The sequence below is a fragment of the Melanotaenia boesemani genome, chromosome 1 (assembly GCF_017639745.1).
Source record: "Melanotaenia boesemani isolate fMelBoe1 chromosome 1, fMelBoe1.pri, whole genome shotgun sequence".
NCBI lineage: Eukaryota > Metazoa > Chordata > Actinopteri > Atheriniformes > Melanotaeniidae > Melanotaenia > Melanotaenia boesemani.
The window spans coordinates 182424-210000 of record NC_055682.1 but is presented as its reverse complement, the minus strand read 5'-3'; the positions used below and the strand labels follow the sequence as shown (position 1 = coordinate 210000).

Below are 27577 nucleotides of genomic sequence, written 5' to 3'. Positions count from 1 at the left end.
CTAGACTGATCTGCTCCAGTGACAGCAGAAGGTCATGGCCAAGGTCTCCAAAAAGCAGACATCTGATGCTTAGGTCACAAAATCTGCCCCCTCAACCCCATTACTGCATCTAATAATTATTTCCATAACTGTAATGAACAAAGAAAATGTGAATGTGAAAATGTGTATTCAGTCAGTGGTGTTTGCCACAGATAAAACATCGTCAAGAAGGATTGAATATCTGTTGTGCAATCAAACTTTCACATCCTTTGGTCTATGGGGTGTTTGTTGTGTATATACTGTGTATTGCTGCTGTTACATCAGTTATATTTATCTATTTTTTGCAGTTAAATTGTAATAAACATTTGTCTTGTTCCATTGCAGTCACATCTCACTGTACAATTAATTATATTATTACGTGACTGAATTAACGAGGTAAAACATGTAAATTTGAGTATATTTTAATCAAAAAGGTATAAATACAAACAAACTATCCCAAATTAAGTTATATAACTGTACATAAATGAAAAACAAAATACAAAGTTATAAGTGAACAGAAATTATACAATAATTATGTACAATCTATAAAATTTCACAGATTTGTTATTATTAATTAGCAGTTTAGCTAAAAACACAATCATATGCCAGGAACAAAACCGGTGTACTGTCTGTGTGGATCAGGAAACTTTTCTCTAATAGCCCACACACAACAACTGGGGATGACACGCCGATTTCCTGCTCCCAGGGAGCCGTGCTTCCATTATATGAAATGCCTATAGGCGGCACACCGGTACTGCCTGTTATCACCTGGCTCTGTTGCATGGCCAAGTGCTGTCACATCTTCTCGATAATGCCTATGTATCCTAAGATATCCTTCATCAAGGCAATATTGGGTAAAATGTGGTAGCTTGCTGATGCAATTAGCTGGTGTCTGACCACAGCAGATCCTCTCCCTGTCGGTTGGCATCTCCCTGCATAACCCACAAGTACACCAGGGCATTCCTGGGACTCCAGCTGCCTCTGAGACGCTTGAATTGCTCTGTTGCAATAGAAGATCAAAAATCAGGCCTGGTTGCCTTACGACGAGCTGTGATGCAAGCCTTCTTAGGTCCTCAGCAGTCATGTCATCAAGAAGTCTCTGCAAGGTATAAAAAAAGATTAGTTATAAAAGTGGAGCCTAATTTTATTTATTAATGGAAAACAAAGTGTAAAGCCAAGTAAAAGATTTGATTTATTAGTGAAGGCCTGTGTCTCCCTATTCTGTATAGAGTTTTAAATATTACTATAGTATCTGATGAAATGGTTTGACTGTCAAAGCAAAAAGTTCAAATACTAAGAATAAGTGCTGTAAGTACATCCATAAATTACACATAAAAACGCATTTACGTTGCAACAAGAAATAATACATGAAATATATGTAGCATTATTAGTTATTGCAATATTTGTGAAAATAAGGACTTTTTTTAAGTATATTTTTTATCAGTGATAGCTTGACAAACCATTGAACATGAAGCTGCATCCTGCATTTTACCTGTGTGGCAGCCAAATGGTCACGGCGATACTGTTCAACTCTATCCGAGTGCTCAGCTCTGGAAGCTACAGCTCGTGTTCCTCGGCCTCGGCCTCTGCCTCGTACCCTGAACCCTCTTGCTCGTCCTCTCGACCGTCCACCGGACCTGCCTCGGCTCAAACGCTGCGAACTTTGTGACACATCGTCCTCGTCACTCTGAAAACACAAGTGCACAGACTGACGTATCTGTAACAACATTCAAACCTGCAAATTCTGCATCGTGTTATCGTGTCAGTCTGTTAGTCTAAGTCAGTCTAATATTAGCTGAATATTTGCAAACATATTTATAACGTTATAATTAACCTAGCAACTAGATAGCTAATCACATAGCTTTGCCTCATTTACTAGCATTGTTTATTCCATAATACTGCATTGCAATTTTAACATGTACTACTTCGCAAAACAACATAGTAAATTACAATTTTCAGCGTGAGGCAGAACTTGTTTAAACAGTTACTTACTGGTTCACTTGGAGTTGAAAAACTGGATGCCATCTCAGCTCCTAAATAAGTCTTGTGGACGGTGGAGATGAAAGTGGCGCTGCTGTGTGAATTGGGGGTGGGAGGGGTGAGGAGTATTACTCATTACTGCCACCCTGTGGTGGTTTGTGGAGGTGACGGAGTTGTGTTTTATTTATTACTGCCACCTGGCGTTGGAAAGAATTGCTGTGAAATCCTACAGATTCTGCCTTTAATACTGCTTTAGCTCTACTCCACAAAATAGGTGGGGTGACATTTCCATTATCGTTTATCTCAAAGTATTCTATCAGACTTTGTTTTAATTCATGGACCACTACTGCATTAGTAAGTAGTGACACATTTAGTCTCCAATATTTAAAGAAGGTGTCCTTACTTAAGTCCAAGTGTAGGACAACAGGGGCATGGTCACTAAGTGTAATTGTTTCTATATGACAATCAATCACTTTATGCATATGTTGTTAAGAGACACAGAAAAAGTCTATCCTTGAATAACTATTATGGACATTTGAGAAAAGGTAAAGTCTTTCATACTTGGGTTTCGAAACCTCCACGGATCCCCCAGTCCAAGTTCTGTTATCATATTATTGAGTATTTTAGTTTTCCTACTTTGTGCCCCTCCTTCTGCTGGTGTCCGGTCTATTTTACCATCCTGAACTGCATTAAAATCTCCTCCAACTATTATTATCCTTTTAGCATTTTCTGCAATTACATTTGCTATTTCTTTAAAGAAGTTTTCGTCACACTCATTAGGAGCATACAGGTTCATAATAGATATTTCCTCTTCCCATAGACGACCTACTACCAGCACATATCTCCCCATTTTATCCTGACTGACTTTTTCTGTGCAGAAAGCCAATGACTTATTAATCAGAATGGCTACACCTCTTTTATTTCCAAATGATGCACTGTATGTTTGATTTACCCATTCCCTTCTTAGTTTTTTATGTTCTAACTCATTTAAATGTGTTTCTTGTAATAAAGAAAGGGAGCAATGCATTTTCTTTAGCTGGCTAAGAGTCTTCCTCCTTTTTATAGGATAATTTAAGTCGTGGACATTGTATGTAACAATTGTTAATTTTTCCATATTTATGTTACAAGCTTGTTAAGGAGTGCCTTTCTCATAATGGTTACTTTGCAGACAATATAACTGTTGCATAGCATGTACCTCTTAAAGTGTGACTGCACATGTATGAGAATGTTCAAAATAATTTTTACCTGTAGAACACACTCGAACAGAACATTAAACAGACTTCCAAACAATGAAGTAAACAAACAAACGACCTTAAGGATGGTCACTATGGAAACGAAGGGGCGTGACAAAAACCCTTCCTCGGACACACTCCGTGTAATAGCAACTGTTGGACAGCAAAAAATTGCTCCCGGGGTTGCCTTCGCAAAAACCAAAATAAAGCAAATGAAACCCAACAAAAAAGTCATCTTGATCTCCCCCCACTACAGGAGGAAGTCCCCTTTTAACGTCAAGAATGTTACATATATATTTGTATTAGTCTTATACACATATCTTAACATCTATGTCATACGCACAGTTTGATTATATCTGTCCACTTACTTCATGAAAGTTTTCCTTTATTTATCACCTCGTATGAGTGCCTCCATGTCCGCGACACTCAGCGCTGTTTCTCCAGCTTCTCCGGACGCTGTAGTCCAGGTGTTGTGCAACAGTTCGTCACGGCAGTTCTCACGCTCGTTCACCTTGATGTGTATTCCCATCTCCTCAAGAGCTGGCGCCGCTCTTGTGAGAGTAGAGAACGTCTTCACTCCAGAATCCAGGTAAATCTTCAGCTGACCAGGGAAAGGCGATACGGCTCTCACGTTCTTCACTTTAAGTTACTTAATCACGTCTCGCACTAGTTTATGTTTTCTCTGTATGTCCGCAGTGTAGTCCTGGTCAAAATATACCTTCTGGCCTTGGTACGTAATATCACGACTTTTCCAGGTCCACTCTGTAGTTAGAAAATCTTACAATGATTGATTGTGGTGGCACCGAGTCTTTAGGTTTCGTAGTAAATGACCAGTGCGCCCTCTCTACACAGAGATCTATATCCTGTGGTAGTTTGAGTGAAGTGCGTAACATGTCGGTTATGAAGAGAATCATGTCATTTTTCTCCTCTCCCTCTTGTATCCCGTAAATGCGCAGGTTATTGCGCCTTGCTCTTGTTTCAAGGTCCTCACATTTGGCTGAGAGTTTGGCTTCTCTTTGAAACAGATAGCGTATAACACGGTCATGGCGGAGTAGTTGGTCTTCCACATCACTCACCCTCTGATTAGTGTCGTCGATTTGCTGTTCAAGTTTAGTCGTTTGCTCAAGTACATCACTTAGGGATGTTTCTACACTGGACAGTGCAGCTTTTGTGTTGTTGGAGGCATCGGTGTGTTCCTTTCTCAGTTGTTGTATCTCCGTGAGCAGTGTCGCCATATTGTCTTTTTTAGGTTCGCTCACGTCCATGGCCGCTTCGACACTAGTTTCTTCTTTTTTAGTAGCTCTGCTTTTCTTTTCAACTTCTTTTTAAGAGTAGACATTATCAGTATTGCATAACACAAATTTATAATGAAATATGTGCAATTCTGTTAGATTTTGGCCAGTTTTAGAGTCTTCCTCCGGAGCAGAAAAATCAGGCTGCTTTTCCTCTCATGGCGCCACCCCGTCCCTGTCCTTTAAATAGCAGCCTCAGAAAGTCCGACCCAGTTTTCAGCCGGTCTAGTGAGATGTTCTGGTCGACCGAGTCAAATGCAGCACTGAGATCCAGCAGTACCAGGACTGAAATGTTCCTGCTATCTGTCCGTTAAGAAGAAAGAACACAAACTCTTTTGTTTCCTGGTTGTGTTTTAGTTCTACTTTAAGGAAGTTGCTGTGATGGTGTCATGCTATCACGTAGCTGAGGCATATCGCTATCCGGCTGATACTCCACCTCTCAAGTACGGTTACGATTGGCTTTGGAAGCTTGATGAGATTACAGTTTACACACCATATCCGTCCCACACCCGTTAGTGGAAACAAGACTAAAGATGACCCATTCAGCCCAAACTCTGGTGTGGGTCCCTGCTTTTGTCCTGAGACACTAGGTCAGTTTTTCAATGGAGTGTATTTCCTCTACAATCTCCTTCCACTGATTGTAGCTTGGAGGATCACATTCAAGCCAGTTTCTTCTAACTACCGTTCAAAATTTTGAAGAGATAAACGTTTTCAGCATGAGATATGGCTTAACGTATCAAACCCAGGAACATTATTTTAGGATCCTTGGGGCTCTTGACATCAAATACATCCTGAAAAGTTTAGAATTCTGTCCAAAAGTAGTTGCAGTTTAATACATGATCAACAAACATGAGTGACTGGCATTCATGCTTCCACATTGTCTCCAGCATTGCTGCTGTACTCCTAATAACTTCCTGTGTGCTGACAAAATAAAGAACTCAAAGTAATCCTTGCCAAAATATAGGCCATACCTGCAAGACCCATCCGCAAGAGTTGTAGGGTCCACCAGTAGCAATTACTTGTAGGACTCTCCTGTAGGGCTCATCTGTAGGACTCTCTGGTGAGCTAAATTAGCAAATTTATACTGGACTTGTATTTTGGGTCAGGAGGTTCTGGTTACTATCTCAGCTGTAGTATGTGCTGTTTCTGTGCAGCTGGAGCTCAGTCAAGATGACCTCAGCATTCTGCTCAGGATCCTGATGGATAATCTGGGTGAAGCTGGCGGTCCAGATCCCCTGGCACCTAGACAAGAGGTCGGCCTACAAGTCAAAGTGGTCCAACGTCCCCCAACAGGTGTGGCAGCGTTCATATTTTGAATAATTTGTAGGTGGACTCTGCTTTGTGATTCTCACCTGGAAGCTTTTTCTAATCTGTTCAGGTAAATCTGACATACCATCTGAGAGCCATGATGAAGAGGAGGATGATGCTCTGGAGACCTTGAAGTTCAACTTTAGCATTGACTCTCTGGGGCTGGTTCTGTACCACAATGACCCCAAACAGGTCCGTTACGAACAAGGTGGGACAGAAATGTTGTTTTTTCCTGGACCTGCGTCGGGCTCAGATTGATCGGGTCCAACTGGCCCTGAGTCTGGCTCAGTTTGATCGGGTCCAACTGGCCCTGAGTCTGGCTCAGATTGATCGGGTCCGACTGGGTCAGATTCAGTACTTTGACTGTTGTCTCTGTTTTCAGTTGGACCTCCAGCACCAGCAGAAACTCAGACTCGGAGAGTTTGCCCTTCACCTGCTTAAAGCTTCGGGAAAGATTCTGAACAACGGCAGCATGGAGGTGAACATGGTTCTGACCGCCTGCACTCTGGATGACCTAAGGACCGGCATGGACAGGGTGACGTCACGGTAACAGTCACATGATTTTTTATCAAATTATATTAATCAACCCAGAAGAAGTTTCCAGAAGACAAGATTATACAGAAGATTCAACCTATCTTTTACTTCCAAGCTTTAGTTTTAGACATTAGCCGTTAATTGTTAGACATTAACAGTCAGCTGCTTACTATTGTAGTGATTTTGTGTCATTAAAATTAAAAATGTTTACATAAAATGATTGAATTTAATAATTAATTTAGAATATGAATTATTAACATTAATAACGGGAACCTTGTGAATCAAACATGGTAAAGTGCAGAAAATGATGTTTAAACCAGAATGTTATTTCAAGGTATTTGTAAAATGAATGAGATGTGTGAGGGAGAAATAGAAACTAAAGTTAATTAACCTGTGGTGTTAATTAAACTAATGTTTAAGAAAACTGAAAAGGATTCCTGAATCCTAAAAAGAAAGAAGAAAAAATTTATCTCATCGGTTTAAGCTGGATGTTTAACTCAGAAGCAAAATTACTTCACTTAGACCACTCTGTAAGACACCAAAACACCACTGATCCTGGCAGGACTCGTCCGGTCCGGTCAGATCAGAATCCACCGTTGTGGTGACACTCAGCTCACCAGGCGACGCCTGAGTAGCTTCCAGGGAGAAAGGAGGTTCGTAGGTTCGGGTCTGAAGGCTCCGTCTGCTGGTGTGGTCTTGTTCCGCGGCTCGCTGGCGTCACAGATGGTGGACAGTGAATGGTTTGCGCTGGTATGGCAAAAAATCAAAGGTCCAGCTTTGGATCAGTCCAAAAGAAAACTCCGTAAAAACTAGTTCTGAAAGGTTTTGTCAGCCTGACTTAACCAGTTATCCAGTGTCCACTCCTCCCCAAGCCAGGGTTGACTTGGTGATCTGTGATCTGCGTGATGTCATGCGGGGGTTAGGAAGAGACGTTATAGACTGGATCTCTCGTTAATCATCATGGGGAATGAAGATCTCTTCGTAATAAGATGGATGAGTTAGCGGCGCAGACCAGGCACCAGAGGGATTACCGAGAGTGTAGCATCATGCTGTTTACAGAGACAAGGTTAACTGCGCAAACGCTGGACACTAACATCACGTTGGACAGCTAGCACATCATACGGGCGGACAGGACAAAGGAGAGAGGTAAGAGGAAGGGTGGAGGTCTGGCAGTATTTGTTAATGATAGCTGGTGTAACTCTGGACACATCACTATTAAAGAACAACTCTGCAGTAAGGACATTGAGCTGTTAGCCTTTAGCCTGACGCCTGTTTACCTGCCGAGGGAATTCTGGCATGTCACTGCTGATGCACCTTGCGATGCCCTCCACTCAGACACAAGCAGGCTGCAGACACAACACCTCAATAAGCCCTGGATTACTCCTGACATAAAGGCTCTTCTAAGGAGAAAAAAGAAAAAGAGAGCCTTTAGGACAGGAAATAAAGAGGAGCTGAAGTGAACTGAGGAGGAAGCTCAGGGAGTGAAAGAACACCTACAGAACAAAGATGGAGAATCAACTGCAGCAGAACAATGTCAGGGGAGCCTGGATGGGCCTTAAAACCATCTCTAACGCCCATCATCTATTCTTCAATAGATTTGATCAATAGATTTTGATGAGGCGGCATGGCTCAATGGGTAGAGTGGTCGTCCTGTAGCCCGAGGGTTGCCGGTTTGATCCTTGGCCTGTCGCGCTCATGTCGAGGTGTCCCTGAGCAACACACACAGACCTATGTGCTGCACCCCCCATCATCTGCCTCACCTGTACACTGCTCCTCCCCCACCTCCCTTACCACCAACCTCAGCCCACAGCCACCCTGCACATCTCCTACACTTCCTGTCCAGCCCTCCACCCCTCCTCCTACAACCTCCTGCACTCAACCAGAGCCTGAAACTGGGGACAGTTCCACAGCTGTGGAAGTCATCCTGCGTGGTACCGGTCCCAAAGACCCGAACCCAAAGGACCCCAACAGCTACAGGCCGGTGGCACTGATGAAGACCTTGGAGAGGCTGGTTCTTGCCCATCCCCGGACCCGCTACAGTTGGCCTATCAGCCTGGTGTTCGGGTGGATGACGTGGTCATCTTCATCCTACAGAGATCCCTCCTCACCTGGAAAAGGCTGGCAGCACTGTGAGAATCACGATCCACCAAACTCCGTCCCATCCACAGAGTCCTTATCCACTTTTAAAAGCAAGCTAAAGACTCAGTTGTTTAAGGAGCATTTCCACACTTAGCTTAACTCTTCTACTCAGAATGAGGTAGAAAGATTTGTCCAGCTCTTTGGCTCAACCAGGTACTGAAGAAGCTGCTGCACTTATGCCCAAGATGATGATGTTTGATGAAATGGTGATCTTGTATTTAAACAAAGGACTTACAAAAAACAACAAAAAAAGCCCTGCCTCTAGCGCCACATGACAGCACCTGGTCCACCTGGACTCCAGCAGTCTGACTACCACTTAATGATGACGTCGATCTTGTTTGAATTCTTGCTTGTGTTGTTCTGAATGTAAGTCGCTTTGTAGAATAGAATAGAATAGAATGGTGTCGATCTCCGGCCGCGAGTGCATACATACCTCGCTCGTTCCTGACAGAGCTGCTCACCTTTGTCACCGACCCCTCTACCCATAAAATGGCTAAAGGAAAAGAGGACTTAGAAAACAGAGAATATGTTTGCAGATGTAAAGCTGTGTGTCTTCTGTATGGAGACAGTGAGGCTGTAATGAAAGAAGGTGCCAGAGTTTTTAAAGGAAACTGTGAGAAAAAATGCTGAATATCATAAATTGGACTATTAACTATGATTTCATACAAATCAGTCAGTCCCAGAATAGATTTTAAAGCCTTCTGATGGTTTACATCCCTGAACAGTTTAGGCCCAGAATCCATCTGTGATATGTTCAGAGAACATAAACCTAGCAGAACTCTGAGATCCAGAGACTCTGGTCCACTCGTCCAGACCCGAGTCCAGACTAAACATGAAGAATTTACTACAGTACTCTACAAATATGTCATTGAGTTTTCTATGGTCAGTAACCGTGGAGCCTGGTATGAGTTATTTAATGCAACACATATGTCGTGCCTGGTTGGCCAGAAGTCTGCCTGCATGAAGAAGGTGCTTAGCTTTAAGTGGAGATAATTTATCTTTGATCTTACACACTGGTAGTGGTCTGCCAGGTATGATTCAAACCAGCTAATAGTATCTGAGGAGAGTTTAAAGTTCAGCAACTTTGTCAGCTGTCCCTTTGGCCCTTGTCCCTTGTCCAGAAAACTGGAAAACAAGAGGTGTCCACAGGTAAGGGTACAAACAAATATTAAAATGGCCATAAATATCACTTCTCTCTGCCGTTTAAGAGCTGTCTGATCATCAGAGCAACTGTGTTGCTTTAAAGGAAATGAGGCTTTAAAAAGATTTAGATTTAAAATGAGAAAAAAAATATTCTGAGCGTGTTGGCCGCGACCATGCCGTGGCTGTTATCTTTCTTTCCTTTCCTTCACTGTTGGCTTATGTAAATCTACATTATATTATAGTAGTTCATCATAGACCAACATAGGGGGGGGGGGGGGGGATTCTCCAGTAGTGCACACAGTTCAGCCATTAGAAAGGTGGAAACCAGCCGGTTAGTCCTACAATGTATGCATATCATCACTCCTGATACCTGCCGGTGCTCCTCCCATCTTCTCTATGTTTGCTTTGACATAGGCAGATAGCATCCTGTGACAGCTTAATCTTTCCTTAGGACCCTTTAAGTGTAAATGGAACATTGCAGGATGAGCATGCAAATATTTCACACTTGGCCCCTGAAGGGGCTTCTTTACTGGGTTGAAGGCAGCTCTCCTTTAAACCTGGTCAATGCAGAGGTCCAGGTAAAAGCTGATCTTCTGAACCCTGATATTTCAGCTGCCTGGATTTATGTTGGACATAGAAAACAAGTGCTTTGAAGCTGCTGAAGTTGTCCTTTCTGTTGACTTCCTGCAGAATGGTCAGGTGTAAAGAAGACAGCTCAGAGGCCATGATTGACGTGACATACCGGCAGGATGCTGCAGAACAGGAAGTGGTGGCTGTTCTGCAGAAACTTTATGTCTGTGCAAGCATGGAGTTTCTGATGGCCGTCGCAGATTTCTTCCTGCAGGCGCTGCCGCAGAGTTCCTCTCCGGTCACGTCCACGGCACCGAGTGGCAGACTGCCACTGAGACCAACCGCAGAACTGCGAGCTGATGTCAAGACTGGTAAGACCGGGAGACCAAACAGGAAGCTTCTTTCTTTTTTAAGTAAATCAAAATACTGAACCCTATCCTAATAATTGATAACACAGTCTGTGGAAAATGAGCTCCTCCTTGCCAGCTGTGTGTTGTTTTGTGTGTGTGTCTCTGTGGGGTACAGGTTGGTGGAGGGCTCATGTAGCACAGGGATAGGCATTGCAAACATCAACATTCATAAATCTTTATAAACTGCAAATTAAAAAACATCAGTAAAGCTGATTTATCGCCCAGTCCTAAACAACACCTTTTGAACATTAGCCTGAGCCTTCAGCTGGTGGGTGGAGCTTCATGATCAGCAGCTTTGTCAACAGAACATAGAAACCAGACGTCTTACTGATGTCCAATAATAATGAAGACAGAAGACTCTTCATCCAGTAAAAGCCGCATGAAAGTCAGAACCCTGTCCTCTTGTCTCCATAGCCTCCAGGGTGAGGACTCGTCTGCGGGTAGTGATCCTGGACCCGGAGGTGGTGTTTGTTGCCAGCCTGATGAAGGCCGACGCCCCCGCCCTCGTGGCTTTGTTTCAGTGTGACTTCACTTTGCTGACAGAGGAGGATGCTTCCCAGAACATGAGAGCCAACGTGAGGGAGCTAAAAGTGCTCGCCTGCACCTTCATCCGAAAGGAGCAGGACAAGACCCTCACCACCGTAAGATCACATGACCCCATGGTGGCAGGGGATACAGAGTTTTTCTTTTTATCATTTTATGGAGCAACATGTGTTCAGCACAAACACCATGTGTTATTTAGACCAAACATGTTAACCATAACAAATACCAGAACCAGCATTCAGATAAAGCTGAAAGTAAAGTGGTGCAGGTTTAGCTGCAGCCCCAAATAACTACATACTTCCTCATCTGATCACATTAAAACCTAATGTCAGATCTTAGGATTAGACTTCCTGTACATCTGGTTGCATGACTTCCTGGACGTCTGACCGCATGACTTCCTGGACGTCCGGTCGCTTGACTTCCTGGACGTCCGGTCGCTTGACTTCCTGGACGTCTGACTGCATGACTTCCTGTACATCAGGTCGCATGACTTCCTGTACATCAGGTCGCATGACTTCCTGGACGTCTGACCGCATGACTTCCTGTACATCAGGTCGCATGACTTCCTGTACATCAGGTCGCATGACTTCCTGGACGTCTGACCGCATGACTTCCTGTACATCTGGTCGCCTGACTTCCTGGACGTCTGACTGCATGACTTCCTGGACGTCTGACCGCATGACTTCCTGTACATCTGGTCGCATGACTTCCTGGACGTCTGACCGCATGACTTCCTGGATGTCCGGTCGCTTGACTTCCTGGACGTCTGACCGCATGACTTCCTGTACATCTGGTCGCATGACTTCCTGGACATCTGGTCGCATGACTTCCTGGACTTCTGACCACATGACTTCCTGTACATCTGGTCGCATGACTTCCTGGACGTCCGATAGCATGACTTCCTGTACATCTGGTCGCATGACTTCCTGGACATCTGGTCGCATGACTTCCTGGACTTCTGACCACATGACTTCCTGTACATCTGGTCGCATGACTTCCTGGACGTCCGATAGCATGACTTCCTGTACATCTGGTCGCATGACTTCCTGGACATCTGGTCGCATGACTTCCTGGACTTCTGACCACATGACTTCCTGTACATCAGGTCGCATGACTTCCTGGACGTCCGATAGCTTGACTTCCTGTACATCTGGTCGCATGACTTCCTGGACGTCTGACCGCATGACTTCCTAGACGTCCGGTCGCTTGACTTCCTGGACGTCTGACCGCATGACTTCCTGGACGTCCGGTCGCTTGACTTCTTGGACGTCTGACCGCATGACCACCTGTACATCTGGTCGCTTGACTTCCTGGACGTCTGACCGCATGACTTGCTGGACATCAGGTCGCATGACTTCCTGGACGTCTGACCGCATGACTTCCTGGACGTCCGGTCGCTTGACTTCCTGGATGTCTGACCGCATGACTTCCTGGACGTCCGGTCGCTTGACTTCCTGGACGTCTGACCGCATGACTTCCTGTACATCTGGTCGCATGACTTCCTGGACATCCGATCGCATGACTTCCTGTACATCTGGTCGCATGACTTTCTGGACTTCTGACCACATGACTTCCTGTACATCTGGTCGCATGACTTCCTGGACGTCCGATAGCATGACTTCCTGTACATCTAGTCGCATGACTTCCTGGACATCTGACCTCATGACTTCCTGTACATCTGGTCGCATGACTTCCTGGACATCTGGTCGCATGACTTCCTGGACGTCTGACCGCATGACTTCCTGTGCATCTGGTCGCTTGACTTCCTGGACGTCCGATCGCATGACTTCCTGTACATCAGGTCGCATGACTTCCTGGACATCTGGTCGCATGACTTCCTGGATGTCCGAGCGCATGACTTCATGGACGTCCTATCGCATGACTTCCTGTACATCTGGTCGCATGACTTCCTGGACGTTTCGTCGCATGACTTCCTGAATTGTGTTGTTTTCACTCTTGTGGAGTTAAATTCCAAAATGATTGAACTGCTTCCTGTCCACCAGGTGCTCAAACCCTGCTCTGTTGCCTTGGAAACCAGAACACACCCCCACCAACCCCTCAGAGGCTGTGTGACGGTAGAGGAGGTCATTGTGAAGGTGTGTTTCCTGTTTGTAAGAGTCAGAGATCAGGAAGTGTTTGCTGATCAGAAGAAACTGAACTGATAGAAATGGGAGCCTATTCAGTCTTTATCTTCTGATTCCTTCCATCAAATCACGTAATTTCCAGGTGTCTTTGAACTCATCGGTGTCATATCTTCATACAGATCTCTCCAGTCATCCTCAACACGGTGATGACCATAACGGCAGCCATGATGGCGAAACCACAAGATGAGAAGATTCAGGAGCCGAAGCCTAACGTTGGTGACCTGTGGTCAGTCATGAACATCTACAGCTCTAACTTCTGGTTTCTCGGGGTGGACCAGGCCACCGAGATGACAGAGAGCTTCAGAGAGCCAGATGGACGGAACGAAGGCGAGAGTTTCACAGCTGAAGTGAAGGTACGAGGCTTTATTCTGAGCTCTATAATGATATATAGTTCATATTGACGTGTTGTTCACTCACAGGTGGTCCAAGTAACTCTGGAGTCTGGTTTGGGTCATCGGACTGTTCCTCTTCTGCTTGCTGAGTCCTCCCTCAATGGACTGGCCAAAAACTGGTCTTCTCTGCTCCAGCTGAAGGCCGACATAACGTTGGAGGTAAGACCTAAACCAGGGGTGCCCAAGTCCGGTCCTCGAGATCTACCATCCTGCAACTTTTAGATGCAACCCTTCTCCAACACACCTGAGTCAAATGACTGGCTCGTTACCAGGCCTCTGCAGAGCTGGATGCCATGCAGATGACATCTGATTTAGGCGTGTTGGAGAAGGGTTGCATGTAAAAGGATGGTAGATCTCGAGGACCGGACTTGGGCACCCCTGACCTTAACCAAAGCATGATCTGAGCCTAAACCCAAAAGCCCCATTTCATCCTACTTTTTTAGTTCCTCCATTTGGGTTCGGATCTTACTAATCACTTGTCTTTAAAATATATCTACCCCCCTTTAAGAGCCTGCAGCAGTGCGGAAGGACAGAAAGCTGATTGGACTGGATTGGATTAGTTACCAACAAATCAAATAGACGTAAAAAGATGGACAAAATTTGCAATTGCAACCCCAGTCTTGAATGAAGTTTTGTGCTTCGCATCTGTGGACAGGATGTTTGCAAAAGAGCTTCTGTTAGTTTCCACAAACCAAATCTTTCTCCCGCCCTGCAGATCCTTTCTGAACACGGAACAAACTGGAATTTTTCAAGCAGTTAAACTTGATTTACAAACACAAACTGAAATTATTTGCAAACATTCATTCACAGCTGCGACACTTTATGACTTTATACTGAGCCTGTACAATAAGGCAACCTGCTGGATTTCTTATGAGTTATGAGTCTTCTTCCTTAGAATCGAAGAAAGGGATCACACCAGAATGACATCACTCTCTAACTTAGCTATCGCTATCTAGCCAATACGTCAATACCCCTCCAACCTGGTAATGACGCGGTTGCTGTGGAAACACAATAGAGATCAGGATTTACTGAAACAAGACATCCTGTACAGACCTGGGGCCTCATTTCTAAAGCTGGCGTAGGTACAAAAACCGGCATAGGTACAGAAACCAGCATAGACCAGTTCTAGTCAGCTTCTGGGATTTATAAAAACCAGACTTGGCGGGACAACGTCCCTACCTGCACGGCTACTCTGAATCTGCTGTACGAAGAAAAAATCTGGAGAAACAGGAAACGGCAACAGCAGAATAAAACCGGAGATGATGTGAGACGTTTGTTCAGAATCAGATATTACCTTTCACACCACGGGTTAGATATTAAAGCTGTTTGCAGACATGAATAAAGATGCATGTTTGATATTAAAACTCCTGGGAGCGCTGCTTACACACAACGAAACATCAGGATGACCAGAGAAGCAGATGTTTGTTAACCAGAAGCTCAACCAGTAAAACATGTTCTGTCATTGTGGAAGGAAACTTCCATGTTCCATAAAACCCTAACCCCCGTAGTGGCTTGTAGGAGCCATATGTCGGGTTATTTTTTTCCCCATATAATGTATGTGTGTACATGTGTGGGGGCATCACCAGTGATTGTGGGTGGCACCGTGGGTGTGTTATCTTCATTAACAGGTACGCTCACCTGTGTCGGTTTTTGGGCCTGGAGCATGGAGGCAGGGTGAGCTTGAGGAGAAATTTTCTGCTGAACGTCATCATCACCATCATTGTTTATACCATTAACGTCATCTAAATGCACTGTTTTATATATCCTTGCACATCTGGAACAACATCAGTGGAAGTAAGTCCTTGCTTCTTAAGACTGGATATGGATAAAGAAAAATAAAACATCATGATAAGTGCACTGGTTTAGCGCGACGCGTCTTTGATACAAAGGCTCATGTCTTAGCCTGCCACAGCGTTTGGGTTAAATTTGAAGTTTGTACGCCGCAATAAGGCGGCTGTTTCATCTGCAGGATCTGCTCCGTATTCTGTTGTTGGAAATGAGGCTTCAGGCAGTGAATGGAAGTACCGGAAGCGCTCTACGTTCGGGTGTCTGCAGACGTCTTTCTGAACAAGTTGTCCCAGCATGTAGCAGTCAGTAAAAGAACAGGTGGAAAGTAGCTTCAGTCCTTCATTCTAAGACCCAGCAGAGCGGGACCAGACTGGAGGCTGGAAGTCTAGAAGTGATGCAATCATAGACTGTATATAAATGATGGGTGAAGCCTCTGTGACGTCACCCGTAGGTTTCTGAAGAGCAAAAATGAAGCTCAATGAAGCTGGGCGGTTCCCACTGTCGCCATCTTGGTAGCGTCATGTGTGTCATTAGTCCCAGAAAATCCAAAAAAAAACGCGGTCGTGCTGCACTCTCCCTTCTTTCCGCGGATATTGGATACCTGTCAATCAAAAGGACACGCCCCTAATTATGCCAAATTTCAAGATTAAATTAAAGCTGGAAGCAGCGATGAAGGCCCTCGCACCTACGGCACCGCCCCATCAGCCAGCAGCCTCCCTCCAGCAGCACGGCCACTCTTGCCCACAGCCAAAAAACCCATTTTCCAGAGTTTATCTCCATCAAGAGGTGATTTTCGTCATGAGAGGATCAACTTGCACCTCAGCCTGTCCAGTGATGACATCTGAAGCGTTCATGACCTTGTTTCTTACAAACTGTGTTGAATTCCCACAAACCGGAGCATGATTTCATCAAGAGGAAAATTCCACGTGGCCACCAGGTGGCGCTATAGTCGTTTTCATGTAGAACCATGTTCAGGTTGGAACTCTAATGAGAACAGGAAAATATCGGCTCAACTGGTCAACTGACAGCAGGGTTAGAGTCACTTCCTGTTTCATGGCAAATGATTTAACCATCACAGGAAGCCATTTTAATCATGATGCTGCAAGAAGTCAGACATGTTTTCAACCATGAGTTCATGAAGGATGATATTAATGAGTTTTAATTGGTTTTACAGATACTAAAGGATTAAAATGGTGGGACTTCCTGTTCCCAGGGGGCGGGGCTATGGTGTTGACAACATCAGAACATAATGAGGCTTTTTTGTTTGTCCTGAAATGTTATATAAATATGCCACTTTTCATGAATATCAGTCAAAGCAGTGGTTGGAGCTGATAGATTAAATATTTATAGGGGGCGCTATAGAGCCATATAACCAGCACATGTCAATTTGAATCAGTTCCAGGCCTGACCTCTGTCCTCCCTGCCAGGTTTGGTGGAGATCAGGAGTACATTGGGTCAGTTACTAGTACTTCCTGTTTCATGGCGGTGGACGCTGTTCGCCATGTTTTTGCTTGATGAAGGAACTTGAGTTTTTTTTCCTGTAGTATCATGAAAGGGTTTGACCTGATCTGAAGCACTGTAGAGTGTGTGAAGTTCATTCCTGGGAAGAGGGACCCACGTGTCTGAAAAAGGCACTTCCTGTTTGAAGTGGGCGGGGCTAAGGCCAAGACCAGAAGTAGTTGTATGTATCTGTTCAGGAGCAGACCCTGATTAATCACTGTAAGTGTGATGGTGATGGGATGAAAATTAAGGGATTTATACTGATTAATGATGTCATGGCGTCTTATTGAAGTTCGCCATGGCGCCACAGTCTCACCCTGCAGCGTAGAGCGACAGTTTTCACTGGATATCATCACCAACTTGTTTTCTGCTGTCTGACCCAGTTTGGACCTGGTTGTGTCCAAACATGCAGAGAAATAGGTAAAAACCATGACTTCCTGTTGCCAGGGGGCGTGGCCAATTCATAACCCAAATATTGACATGTAGAAGTGTTCAGCATGGGACTGGCATCATACATGGCCATTTTGGTTCAGATTTATTGTTTAATGTGGAAGTTAAATCACTTTCGTTCTTCACAGCGAGACCTCAAACTTTGAGGCCCCGCCCCCTCTACGCCCTTTCTCCTATTAGAAAACTTTTAATAACTTTTAAAGACACATGCCTTCTGAACATCCTAAACCATTTTGGTGGCGCTACGATAAAATCTCTAGGAGGAGATAGATTTGAACGACGTCAATAAAACGCCAAAATGGCGACTTTGACCCAAAATGGCCGACTTCCTGTTGGTTTTTAGGCCATTGCGCCAAGAGGATTTTTTGTTCGCCCGAGCATTTAGAATATGTGTAGCAAATTTCATAAAGATTGATGACGTGCAGTGGCGGGGCATCATAAATAGGTGGCGCTCTTGTTCAATTTTGCCCGAACAGTCCCGAGCACCCCAAAATACGTAAATTTTCGCATTCCTTTGGATTTTTGTACCAGGGTTTAAACATGTTTATTTCTGCTGTGAAGTTGGTCTTTTTAACATGGGAGTCTATGGGGATTTGCTCTGTTTTGGAGCCCCTAGTGGATGAGGGGGGAATTGCAATTTTTTCTGCATTGGCTTCACATTTTACAGGTGGAGGTTGCCGCTTGGATGCAACACTTAGGAAACATCTAGAGGAGGATTGGTTTCTCTATAAAGCTTTTTTTTCGTGGTGTCCCAGTTTCCCCTCCAGACTTTATTACCTGCAGCTCCTTGTCCACCTGGTTAATAGCGGTGATGGTTCCCTCTGCACCTGCAGGACTTCCTCTGAGGACATGGCTACAGCAATGCTGGGTGGAGTCTCTGGCCTCACCCTCTCCACCCACAGCTGGAGCCCCGCCCACCCAGCTGGAACACCAGGAACTAGAAAGAAATATTATTTACCACTAAATAAACTGCTACCAGTCTCAGGTGTATCTGTACATGTTCACTTTCTAGATAAAAACAAAGGACTAAATGAGCTGATCTTCCTCTCTGGCATCTTCCTCTGACACAGCGTTGACAGCATCTCCACCTGCTGCCCTCCTCAACCTTTCTAACCTAGTGATGACCACGCCGTCCCCACCACATAAAACCTGTTCTAGTTTTCCAAGGTGGTCCATCAGGATCTCAGTCCCACATTCTGGAGAAATCCTCTTCTTCCCTCTTTTTCCTCCCGAGCCATCATGGAAATGATGTGATGAATATGTATTACAGGCGTCCACCTCACCATTTATAGCACCATGTGGGCGGGGCAAGGTGTTCCCTCACGTGCATCTGCTTTAGAGTTAGTTCTGATTTATGAATGGAAACAGGTGGAGGACGTGCGTGTGCACGCTTTTATAAATCTGGAAGTTTTTGCAGTTTTTTCCCTGCGTGCGCCATCTGTAGTCTGCTTTGTTACTCTTAGTTTTATAAATGAGGCCACAGGCCCCACCTGAACATGAAACTGGTCCTGAAGGCTCAAATCAACAGGGGATGAGACACTGGTAACACCAGGACCAAAGAGCAACCTGTTCACCTACTTATTAAAATGTTTAAAGCCATACAAGATTTTTCATCCTCAAGGGACCCCATCAGCTATGTCACAGAGTAGGAGTCCTTTTGTCAGAGAAACATGAACTTGACTGTCGTCATCATGATGAGTCTCTCGTCAGTCCGACAAATGAGAAGACAAACAGTTATTTCCTTTTGCCGTGACTCCATATGTGGAGGCGCAGCCCTGTTCCTGGGACACAGTCTTCCAGAAACATTGCAAGGGATTTTTTCTTGTTCTGAGGTAAGAGGTCCGTGTTTTCTGCAGGTTCTCTTGTCCTGGACGGATGCTGCTCTTGCCTGATTGAAGCAGGGTTAGGGTTAGGGTTAATGCCATGGCTGATCTGCTGCCTCCACCTTTCCTCGTCAGCAGCTGTGTCCTCCAGGTTTCTTCCCCCATGTTACAGCTCCTGAGATTGGCTTTCAGTGTTATCACAAAGTAGTGACTGCATAGTCACAGTTACTACAAAGGAAACGTAGTTACAAAGCCATTGTTGGCTTTCTGTGTTATAGGCTTAGTTTTGTACGTTGAGCAGGTGTCTTTGTGTTTGATGTTTGTTTGGTTGTTGTGTATTTCAAGTAACGGATGTATTAATGATTTTGTGGAGACCCCAGGAAGAGTCTCTGCTGTGAAACGACAGCAGCTAATGGGGATCTAATAAACAGTTACATGTTTTTTTATTTGGAATTAATTATTCATAATGAAATAATTCAGAGGCTGCACGGTGGTGTGGTGGTTAGCGCCGCAGCCTCACAGCAAGGAGGTCGCTGGTTCGAATGTTCTCCCCGTGTATGCGTGGGTTCTCTCCGGGTTTTCCGGCATCCTCCCACCGTCCAAAGACATGCATGTTAGGTAAATTGATGACTCTAAATTCTCCCTGCGAGTGTGTGCGAGTGTGAATGGTTGTTTGTCCCCTATGTGTCGGTCCTGTGATGGACTGGTGACCTGTCCAGGTGTGCCTGCCTCTCACCTGTTAATGCTGGGATAGGCTCCAGCTTCCCCGCGACCCGTAATGGACCAAGCAGTTCAGAGAATGAATGAATGAAATAATTCGGAATTAAGTATTCTCCTACATGTTTCCATGGAAATATTAATTCCGAGCAGTGGTTTACATGGAAAACACATTTAATCAGCTGTATTTAATTCTGCTTTCGATCTGGACGTTGGGAATGGTTCTGATTGGGCCGACGTTATGTATTTACGTCTACTGGAAATAAACAAACTCCAGTTCCTGCTTCTTTTCCTTTCGTCTACAACATGGACGACCACATGATAAGAACCATGTTGGCTCTGATGGTGGTTCTTGTCTTGAAGCAGCAGCTGGACACCAGCATCCTGCTTCACTGTGGCCAGCTCGGGAGGAGAAGGGAGGTAGAGGACCGCATCGTCATGGCGACTGGACAATGGAACGATCATGCTCAGACCGACCGGGATTCATTTAAAGCAGAATAAACGTTTACATGATCGAGGAATCAGAATAAACCAGACACTTGCTTTGGATTTAAGTTTAATTTGGAATGGCCATTTTCATTTGGAATTAGGTGTTTACAAGCAATTAATTAAAACTCATGTAAATGTGGCCAGAGGGTATTTGAAGCTATGAACCTTCCCAGGGTACGCTGTCCCTCTTTTAGTTGCCCATAGAGCAGCTTCTTTGGAATGCAGCTATCAGGACAACATGCCCTGCCCGGTAGAGTTGGGTTTTGATGATCAAGCTTTCAGTGCTGGGTAAGCCACACCTCTGCAGAACCTCAAGGTTTAACACTTTGTCTTGCCACTTAATTTTTGCATGTTGACCACAGACACCTCTGATGGAACCTTTCAAGCTGCTGGATGCGACAGCGATAGATTGTCCAGGTTTCCCAACCATACAGTAGGGCACTCAGGACGACTGCTCTGTAAACAGCAGTTTTTGTGTGCAGCCTTATACCATGATTATGCCACAGCCTCTTTGTCAGTCTTCCAAAGGATTACCTGGCTTTAAAAGTGCTCAGCAAGAGTGACTTCCAGGAACGTTCAACATGTGAGACGTGTCTGCGGGAGAATGTGACTGCTTAAATGTATTTTTGCACAATTTCAAAGCTATATCCGACATTGCTAACAGTAAGTGAAGTTCATACTACGACTGTGACTGGTCTGCCGGGAGAGTTTTTTTTTGTAAGCATGGCGAACCGGGGGAAGACAGATACCACCAAAGTAGGCCGCAACAAGCAACGTCTGTCGCCTGAGCCCGAGGCCGCTCCGGAGCCTGATGCTAACGAGCGTCTACTAATCCAGATGAAGGTAATGATGGAGGACTTGCATTCAGACATCATAGACAAGTTTGAACAAATTGTGTCAGAAGCAGTCAAGAGAGAAATTACAACCGCTCTTGGGCCACTGGAAGTTAAGATAAAATCACACAGGGAGACTATTGCAGACCTCGAGCGCTCTGCTAATGACCATGACAACAAGCTAACTACCTTACAGGACACTATAGCAATGCTGACGGATCTGGTGGACTCTTTATCGAAAAAATGTGAGGACCTGGAGGGACGCTCAAGACTAAATAACATACGTCTCATGGGTGTACCAGAGGGGTCCGAGGGACCCCGCCCGACGGATTTTGTGGCCACATTACTACGAGATTTATTAGGCCTGGATGACAAGCCCGCACTGCATCGAGCCCACCGGACACTCCGTCCCAAACCGAAGGATGGAGAACCTCCCCGTCCGTTTGTTGTGAGGGTCAATCAGTTTCAACAACGCAACGAAATTCTGCGTAAGGCTGCAGCATCCGCCCTTCTTCTTTACCAAGGAAAGAGAATTGTTAGAACATCTCTTAAGATTTGGAACCAATTTAGGTGCTATTTCGGATTACAGCTCCTTTCCCCTAATGCTCCCTTGGCAGCTAATCACACCTTTCCTCCCTCTCTCACTGATGGATCTTTTTTGATATGGTCAAGCCTGGGTATTCAGACATTTAAAGACCTTTTTATTGAAAATATTTTTGCCACCTTCCAACAACTCTCAGTTAAGTTTGCCCTTCCAAAGCAACACTTTTTCAGGTAATAATAATAATAATAATAATGCATTTTATTTCTTGGCGCCTTTCAAACACCCAAGGTCACCGTACACAAAAATAAAAAATAAATGAAAAGACAATAAAAACATAAATTACATAAGAGTTAAAAGAGATAACGGACATTGATATAAAAATTACACAAAACAGTGAGTATACATGGGTTATAGGGAGTATGCCAGTTTAAACAGGTGGGTTTTAAGTGCAGATGTGAATGATGGAAGGGAGCTGATGTTCCTAATCTCGGATGGAAGTGAGTTCCAGAGCTGGGGAGCGACTGAAGGCTCTGCTCCCCATGGTAGAGAGACGGGCAGAGGGAACAGTAAGGTGAACGGAGGAGGATGACCTGAGAGCACGGAGGGAGGGGCAATATGGAGGAGATCAGACAGATAAGGAGGGGCCAGATGGTGAATACCTTTGAAAGTGAGGACCAGTAACTTATAGTTAATTCTGTATTTTATTGGGAGCCAGTGGAGTTGTTGAAGGACTGGGGAAATATGTTGAAAGGAAGAGGTGCGAGTCAGGATACGAGCAGCAGAGTTCTGGAGAAGCTGCAGTTTCTGAAGTGATTTATTGGGAGGTACTTACAAGTTCGCAGTTTTGTACGTAGCAACTTTCCCACTTTCCCAAACCTGCCAGAGGACTCTACCTTAGACTCCTTGCTCTCGCCCATCTCCAACTTAAAAGGGTCCATCTCTGCTATTTATGATCAGATAATGTCTATACGGTTGGACACTCTGAGCACAATCAAAGCTCTCTGGGAGGAGGATTTGGGTGAGGTTATACCTGATGAGCTGTGGTCACGAACATTAAGCCGGGTACATAAGTCCTCTATATGTGCGAGGCACTGTCTTATACAATGTAAACTTGTACATCGTGTTTATTATACCAAAGCTCGTTTATCCAGGATATATGACGGTGTCTCTTCAGCATGTGACCGATGCCAACAGTCTCCAGCAAATCTTATTCACATGTTTTGGCATTGTCCAGGACTGTTAAGTTATTGGACTGAGGTGTTTTCTATTATTTAAAAAATGTTTGGTAGGAGACTTGAGCCCAATCCCTGGTCTGCTCTATTTGGGGTTTTTCCGGGGCCACCTTCCCTGTCTCCTTCTCAAAGTAACTCTCTGGCCTTTATGACCCTTCTTGCAAGAAGGGTAATTTTGTTGAAATGGAAATTGCCTCAGTCTCCCTCCTTCACACATTGGCTCAGGGAGGTTTTATATTTTCTTAAACTTGAAAAGATTAGGATGTCACTCTATGGCTCATCGGATAAATTTATGCAAATATGGAATCCGCTGTTCCAGTTAATTGCACAGATTGACTTTCCCTCTGCTCCAAACTAGCTTCTCAGGGTAACTCTTCTGGAGGTCCTCTCTGCTTTCTTTCTCTTCTTTTTCTTATATTTCTCTGGCTGCTTGATACATTGTGAATACTTTTGTGTATATCGCTGACACTCTTCTGGGCACAGGATTGAATCCATTTCTCTTTTTGAGATTGTATTATACTATAATCTTTTTCACATGGTTGGAGGCTGTTGTGTGTGTGTTGTTTTGATCACTGTTCTGATTATGTATTATCAGTGATCAGTGATATTGGGGACAGAGCAGTGGGGTCTTGAGGAAATGAAGGTGGTTGGAACATGGCCTTGGTCTTTACTGGCTTACTGTCAGGCCACATGAAGATGAGAAGCGATCCACAAGGTGCTGGATGTCATCTTGTGGTAGCTGCCAGTGCACAGCAGCAGAGACTCAGACGCTTTGGTTCTTGCCTGAAGTCTATGCAGGTTGAATGGCTTGCCGATGAAACAGAACTGGATGTAAACACCTCTATTGCAGTTTTGGAAAGCGTCCAGCAGCATCGCACAGAATAGGATTGAAAACAGGGTTGGTGCCAGAACCAGAACGTTCCTGCAGCATTGTCTTACTGTCTGGCCAGAAATGTAACGTTAGACCAAGAGGATGATTTGTGCCTTTCTGAAAACATGTTTAGCCGTATGACACAAGTTAATTATGCAACTTTGTATTTTGATATTAATGTAAACATTATTCCTTCTTTATTCTCTTTTCTGATGGTGGGAGTGTGTGCACTAATGATGGTTGCATATTGGTCTTTTCTATCCTGCTGCCCAATATCATGACTGACTCTCAAGTTGTCTTGCTAAGCTGGTATGAATAGCAAAACCGACTGTAGAGGTTCTCTTGTCATCTTTAGGGTTCCCGATACAGAAAAAAGTATAGTCTCCTCCAACCTCCTAAACTGGGTCTTGCCTGTCACTCTGGTCTCACTCAAGGCAGCTATATGAGTCTGATAGCAGCTAAGCATCCTAGCAGTGAGGCCTGAGTGGCGCATTGGTCGGCCTCCACTGTTTTTTTTAGGGAACATTTTCTGTCCCCTTTGCCATGTGGCGAGAGCAGTGCCATCCCTAAAAAAGGGCTGCTCTGTCTCTGTAGGAGGACAGTGAATGGCCTTCATCCCATAGACTCCTAGGTGCTCCTGTCGCCACTTCAACATCACTGCAGGACTGGGGGGGTATGGGCTGATGTGGTTGTATTCTGGTTAGGGTAACTGCATGTCATACCAACATTCAGATGTTTTATGTTAGGGTTAGGCGGTCGTGCAGTCCTCTCACCTTCAGAGGGTCAGATATTGCCACGTGAGGCGACCCAGGATGGTGCAGCTTTGTTTTTGGTGTATGCATCAGCCAGCCTTTGGCTAAGGAATCATACCCAAAAGGTAGCAGTGTCAGTTTCCTTCTCCTAGCCTGTTCCTACAAAAGAATGACCTACCAGACAGCAGGTGGTGTGAGTTTCCTTCTCCTATCTGATGTGTGACCAGACTAGGTACCACCAAAAATACCATACAGGCATGCAGGAGGACCACGTCAGTATGGGCGTTTCTTTAGCCAAGGACCCTTGCTGAGGTAAGGCTCGACCTCTCTGCAGACTGCGGTCAGAAATAAGAGCCCTGGGGGGATGCCACATGACAGGAGGACAGGAGGATTTAAAAAAAATATCAAGACTCACAATAACCGTTACCTCTGCCACATAGAACTGGAACCGTTCAAGGACAGTGGCATGGATGCCAGCGGTCTTTAAAAGTTTGACATAACCTGGAGCTTGTCCTTCTTGTCCTTGTTTTTTTTTTTTACATTCATGTCTAACAGCCTGAACTGCTTCATCCAAACATGACTCACATTTAGTTTTTAGCTACACCGATAACAACTATCATTGAAGTTTACAAGATAGTGTTTCTTTTATGACGAACAGTTATTTTTCCACAGGAATCCCATTTTTCTTGTGTTTGGAAACTCATTTTCAACCTGTTTCAGATTTTTATGGTCATTTTTATGAAGGTAAAAATGTGCCAAAATGAACAAACTTGTAGATTTGATGTGAAAACTTGTAGAATAAAATGTGAGAAGTTGCGCATCAAAAATCTGAACTTGTATGTCAAAATTAAGTTACAGAGAAAAAGTAGTCCATCTGACAAATTATCTTCCATAGTTTACTTGTAATTAAATTTTTTTTGTGTGTTCATTTTGCTTTGCAACCTCAACTTAGCAATTACAACTTCCTGAATCTGCAGCTGCAAGTCACAAATGTGTTCTCGCGAGTCACAGCGTGATAAAACTGTGGCCTGACTTTTGGCTCATTCCTTGCAAGATATTTGTGCCAAAACTAACTTGTGTCTGAAGACGTGAGAGCAGAGGAGGGGGTGGGGGGAGGTACCCATGTATAAAATCTACATTCTGTACCATTTGCGTTTAGTCATAATTTGACTAGTATACCATGTAAATATTGTATTGCTGTAACACTTGAATTTGCACAAAAGATATGATTACATATGATTATTCTTATTGTTTTGGAGTGCCTGTTGTGGTCTTTTTCACCAGTATAAAGTAATCACAGCAGGCTGCAGTTGTTTCACTGTTCATATTTTCAAAAACTGTCTAAAAAAAGATCTACTTATGGATGCATTAATGTTCACTTGTGTTAATCTAACAAGCTCACTTGCCACGACCACTTTATCAGATGCACTGACATAAAAAATAGAAAAGCCGCGTAGCACCACCTCTGGGAACGGGTAAACATAATTTAAAAGGTTCATGTAAAAGTGGACTCGACCGGCTGAATGTTGTAACCTCCCTCCCGCCTTAATGGAACTGAGCGCCATTTCGAACGTGGTCTATTAAATCAGTTTGGGTACTGTAAAGGAGGTGTTGATATGTGAACCAAACTTGTGACCTCTAAAGAACTGTATAGGAAGCTGATTTATATCCTCAATCTCCCAAGGTTGTCCGGCCAGAACAAATGATAGTAGACGTCAGTTACACACATGCCACTTTTTATTATTGATTCTCGATGATCAATGAGGGTTGTGATGAGGTTTATATTTATGTTTATGGTTTCTACAAAACAGAAATAAAGATAATAAGCAATCAAATAAGTAAGCATGTGCCATCTATTTAAACACAAAGTGAAATGTTACCAAGATACTGCAAACAATTATTGAGAACACTGCCCATGAACTTAAACAGTGCAATATAATAGAAATACGCCATCTTGAGTCAATTCTCGCCAAATACTGAAAACTCCAATGGTCCCTGAACGCACCATTGGATGTAACTAAGGGAAATTCTGGATTACAAGCGATCAGTGAATGCATTGCTAGCGAGGTTGACACGACGACGATAAATGATCATTTCTGAAGCAATTAACATGAATTAAACATTCAGAGTGATAGATATGGGGTAATAAAGAATATTACATCGAAAAAAAAACACAAATTGAACAGTTTAACTAAGTACCAAAACAGATTAGCTTGAACAGAAACTCAACAATACACAATACTTTAGGAATGGACTGTGCAATAAAGACGGCAAACTTACAGTCTCATGGACGCATAAACAATTCGGAAATGAAAATCTGAGGGTCCAAATGACCAGAATGGGACTAATGACGGGAGAAGTCACTGTCCTTCCATGGCTGCCACCTGCTGACTAATGAGGGCGGTGGTCAATCGGAGGAGAGAGACGTTGATTGGTTGAGCAGAATGTAGTGATGCCCCGTGGGGTTATGGGATGCCGATGCATTCAAAGTGTCCCGAAACAAGTAAAACTGAAACCTTGTTAACAGGTACCATGCAGGGCTAGTTTTCGGTCATTTATAAGTTAGAACTGTTCAGATTTGTTCAGCTAGCCAGCAGTTACCTTTCATACACACCAAAGAGCGTATTCACTTGATCTTAATGTAATTCTTTATACATTTTGTTAGAGCATATGTTCGTTTACTCCTAAAACACACAGTGGGGTAGTCAAAACGATGGTTAATGAAGTAACTTACCGCAGGTTGGTGCGCCATAGCGATAGCTGCCAAGAGGTGCGACAAGAGAAACTCTGGAGACGTTGTTCTCACAACCGTTCACTCTGATTGGCTCAACTATTGATGACCCACGTTGGGCTCACGACCATTCACTCTGATT

The 27577-nt window shown here is 44.2% G+C and overlaps 2 protein-coding genes across 2 annotated transcripts in view; one reads left to right on the top strand and one right to left on the bottom strand.

The window, feature by feature from the left end:
- Positions 1 to 27577, top strand: part of LOC121639658 (vacuolar protein sorting-associated protein 13C-like) — a 271744-nt gene that overhangs the window by 126350 nt on the left and 117817 nt on the right. Inside the window, 8 exon segments of the mRNA XM_041985039.1 lie at positions 5677 to 5815; positions 5901 to 6022; positions 6213 to 6376; positions 10337 to 10587; positions 11041 to 11267; positions 13173 to 13265; positions 13433 to 13666; positions 13733 to 13864. Coding sequence (XP_041840973.1) covers positions 5677 to 5815; positions 5901 to 6022; positions 6213 to 6376; positions 10337 to 10587; positions 11041 to 11267; positions 13173 to 13265; positions 13433 to 13666; positions 13733 to 13864 — 1362 coding nt within the window.
- LOC121639665 lies at positions 425 to 2174 on the bottom strand. The gene is made up of 3 exons (XM_041985051.1): positions 2011 to 2174; positions 1511 to 1705; positions 425 to 1117 (listed from the first exon to the last, which is right to left on the bottom strand). Exons 1-3 carry the CDS (start codon positions 2041 to 2043, stop codon positions 740 to 742), a joined length of 606 nt encoding a protein of 201 aa, XP_041840985.1. The 5' UTR covers positions 2044 to 2174; the 3' UTR covers positions 425 to 739.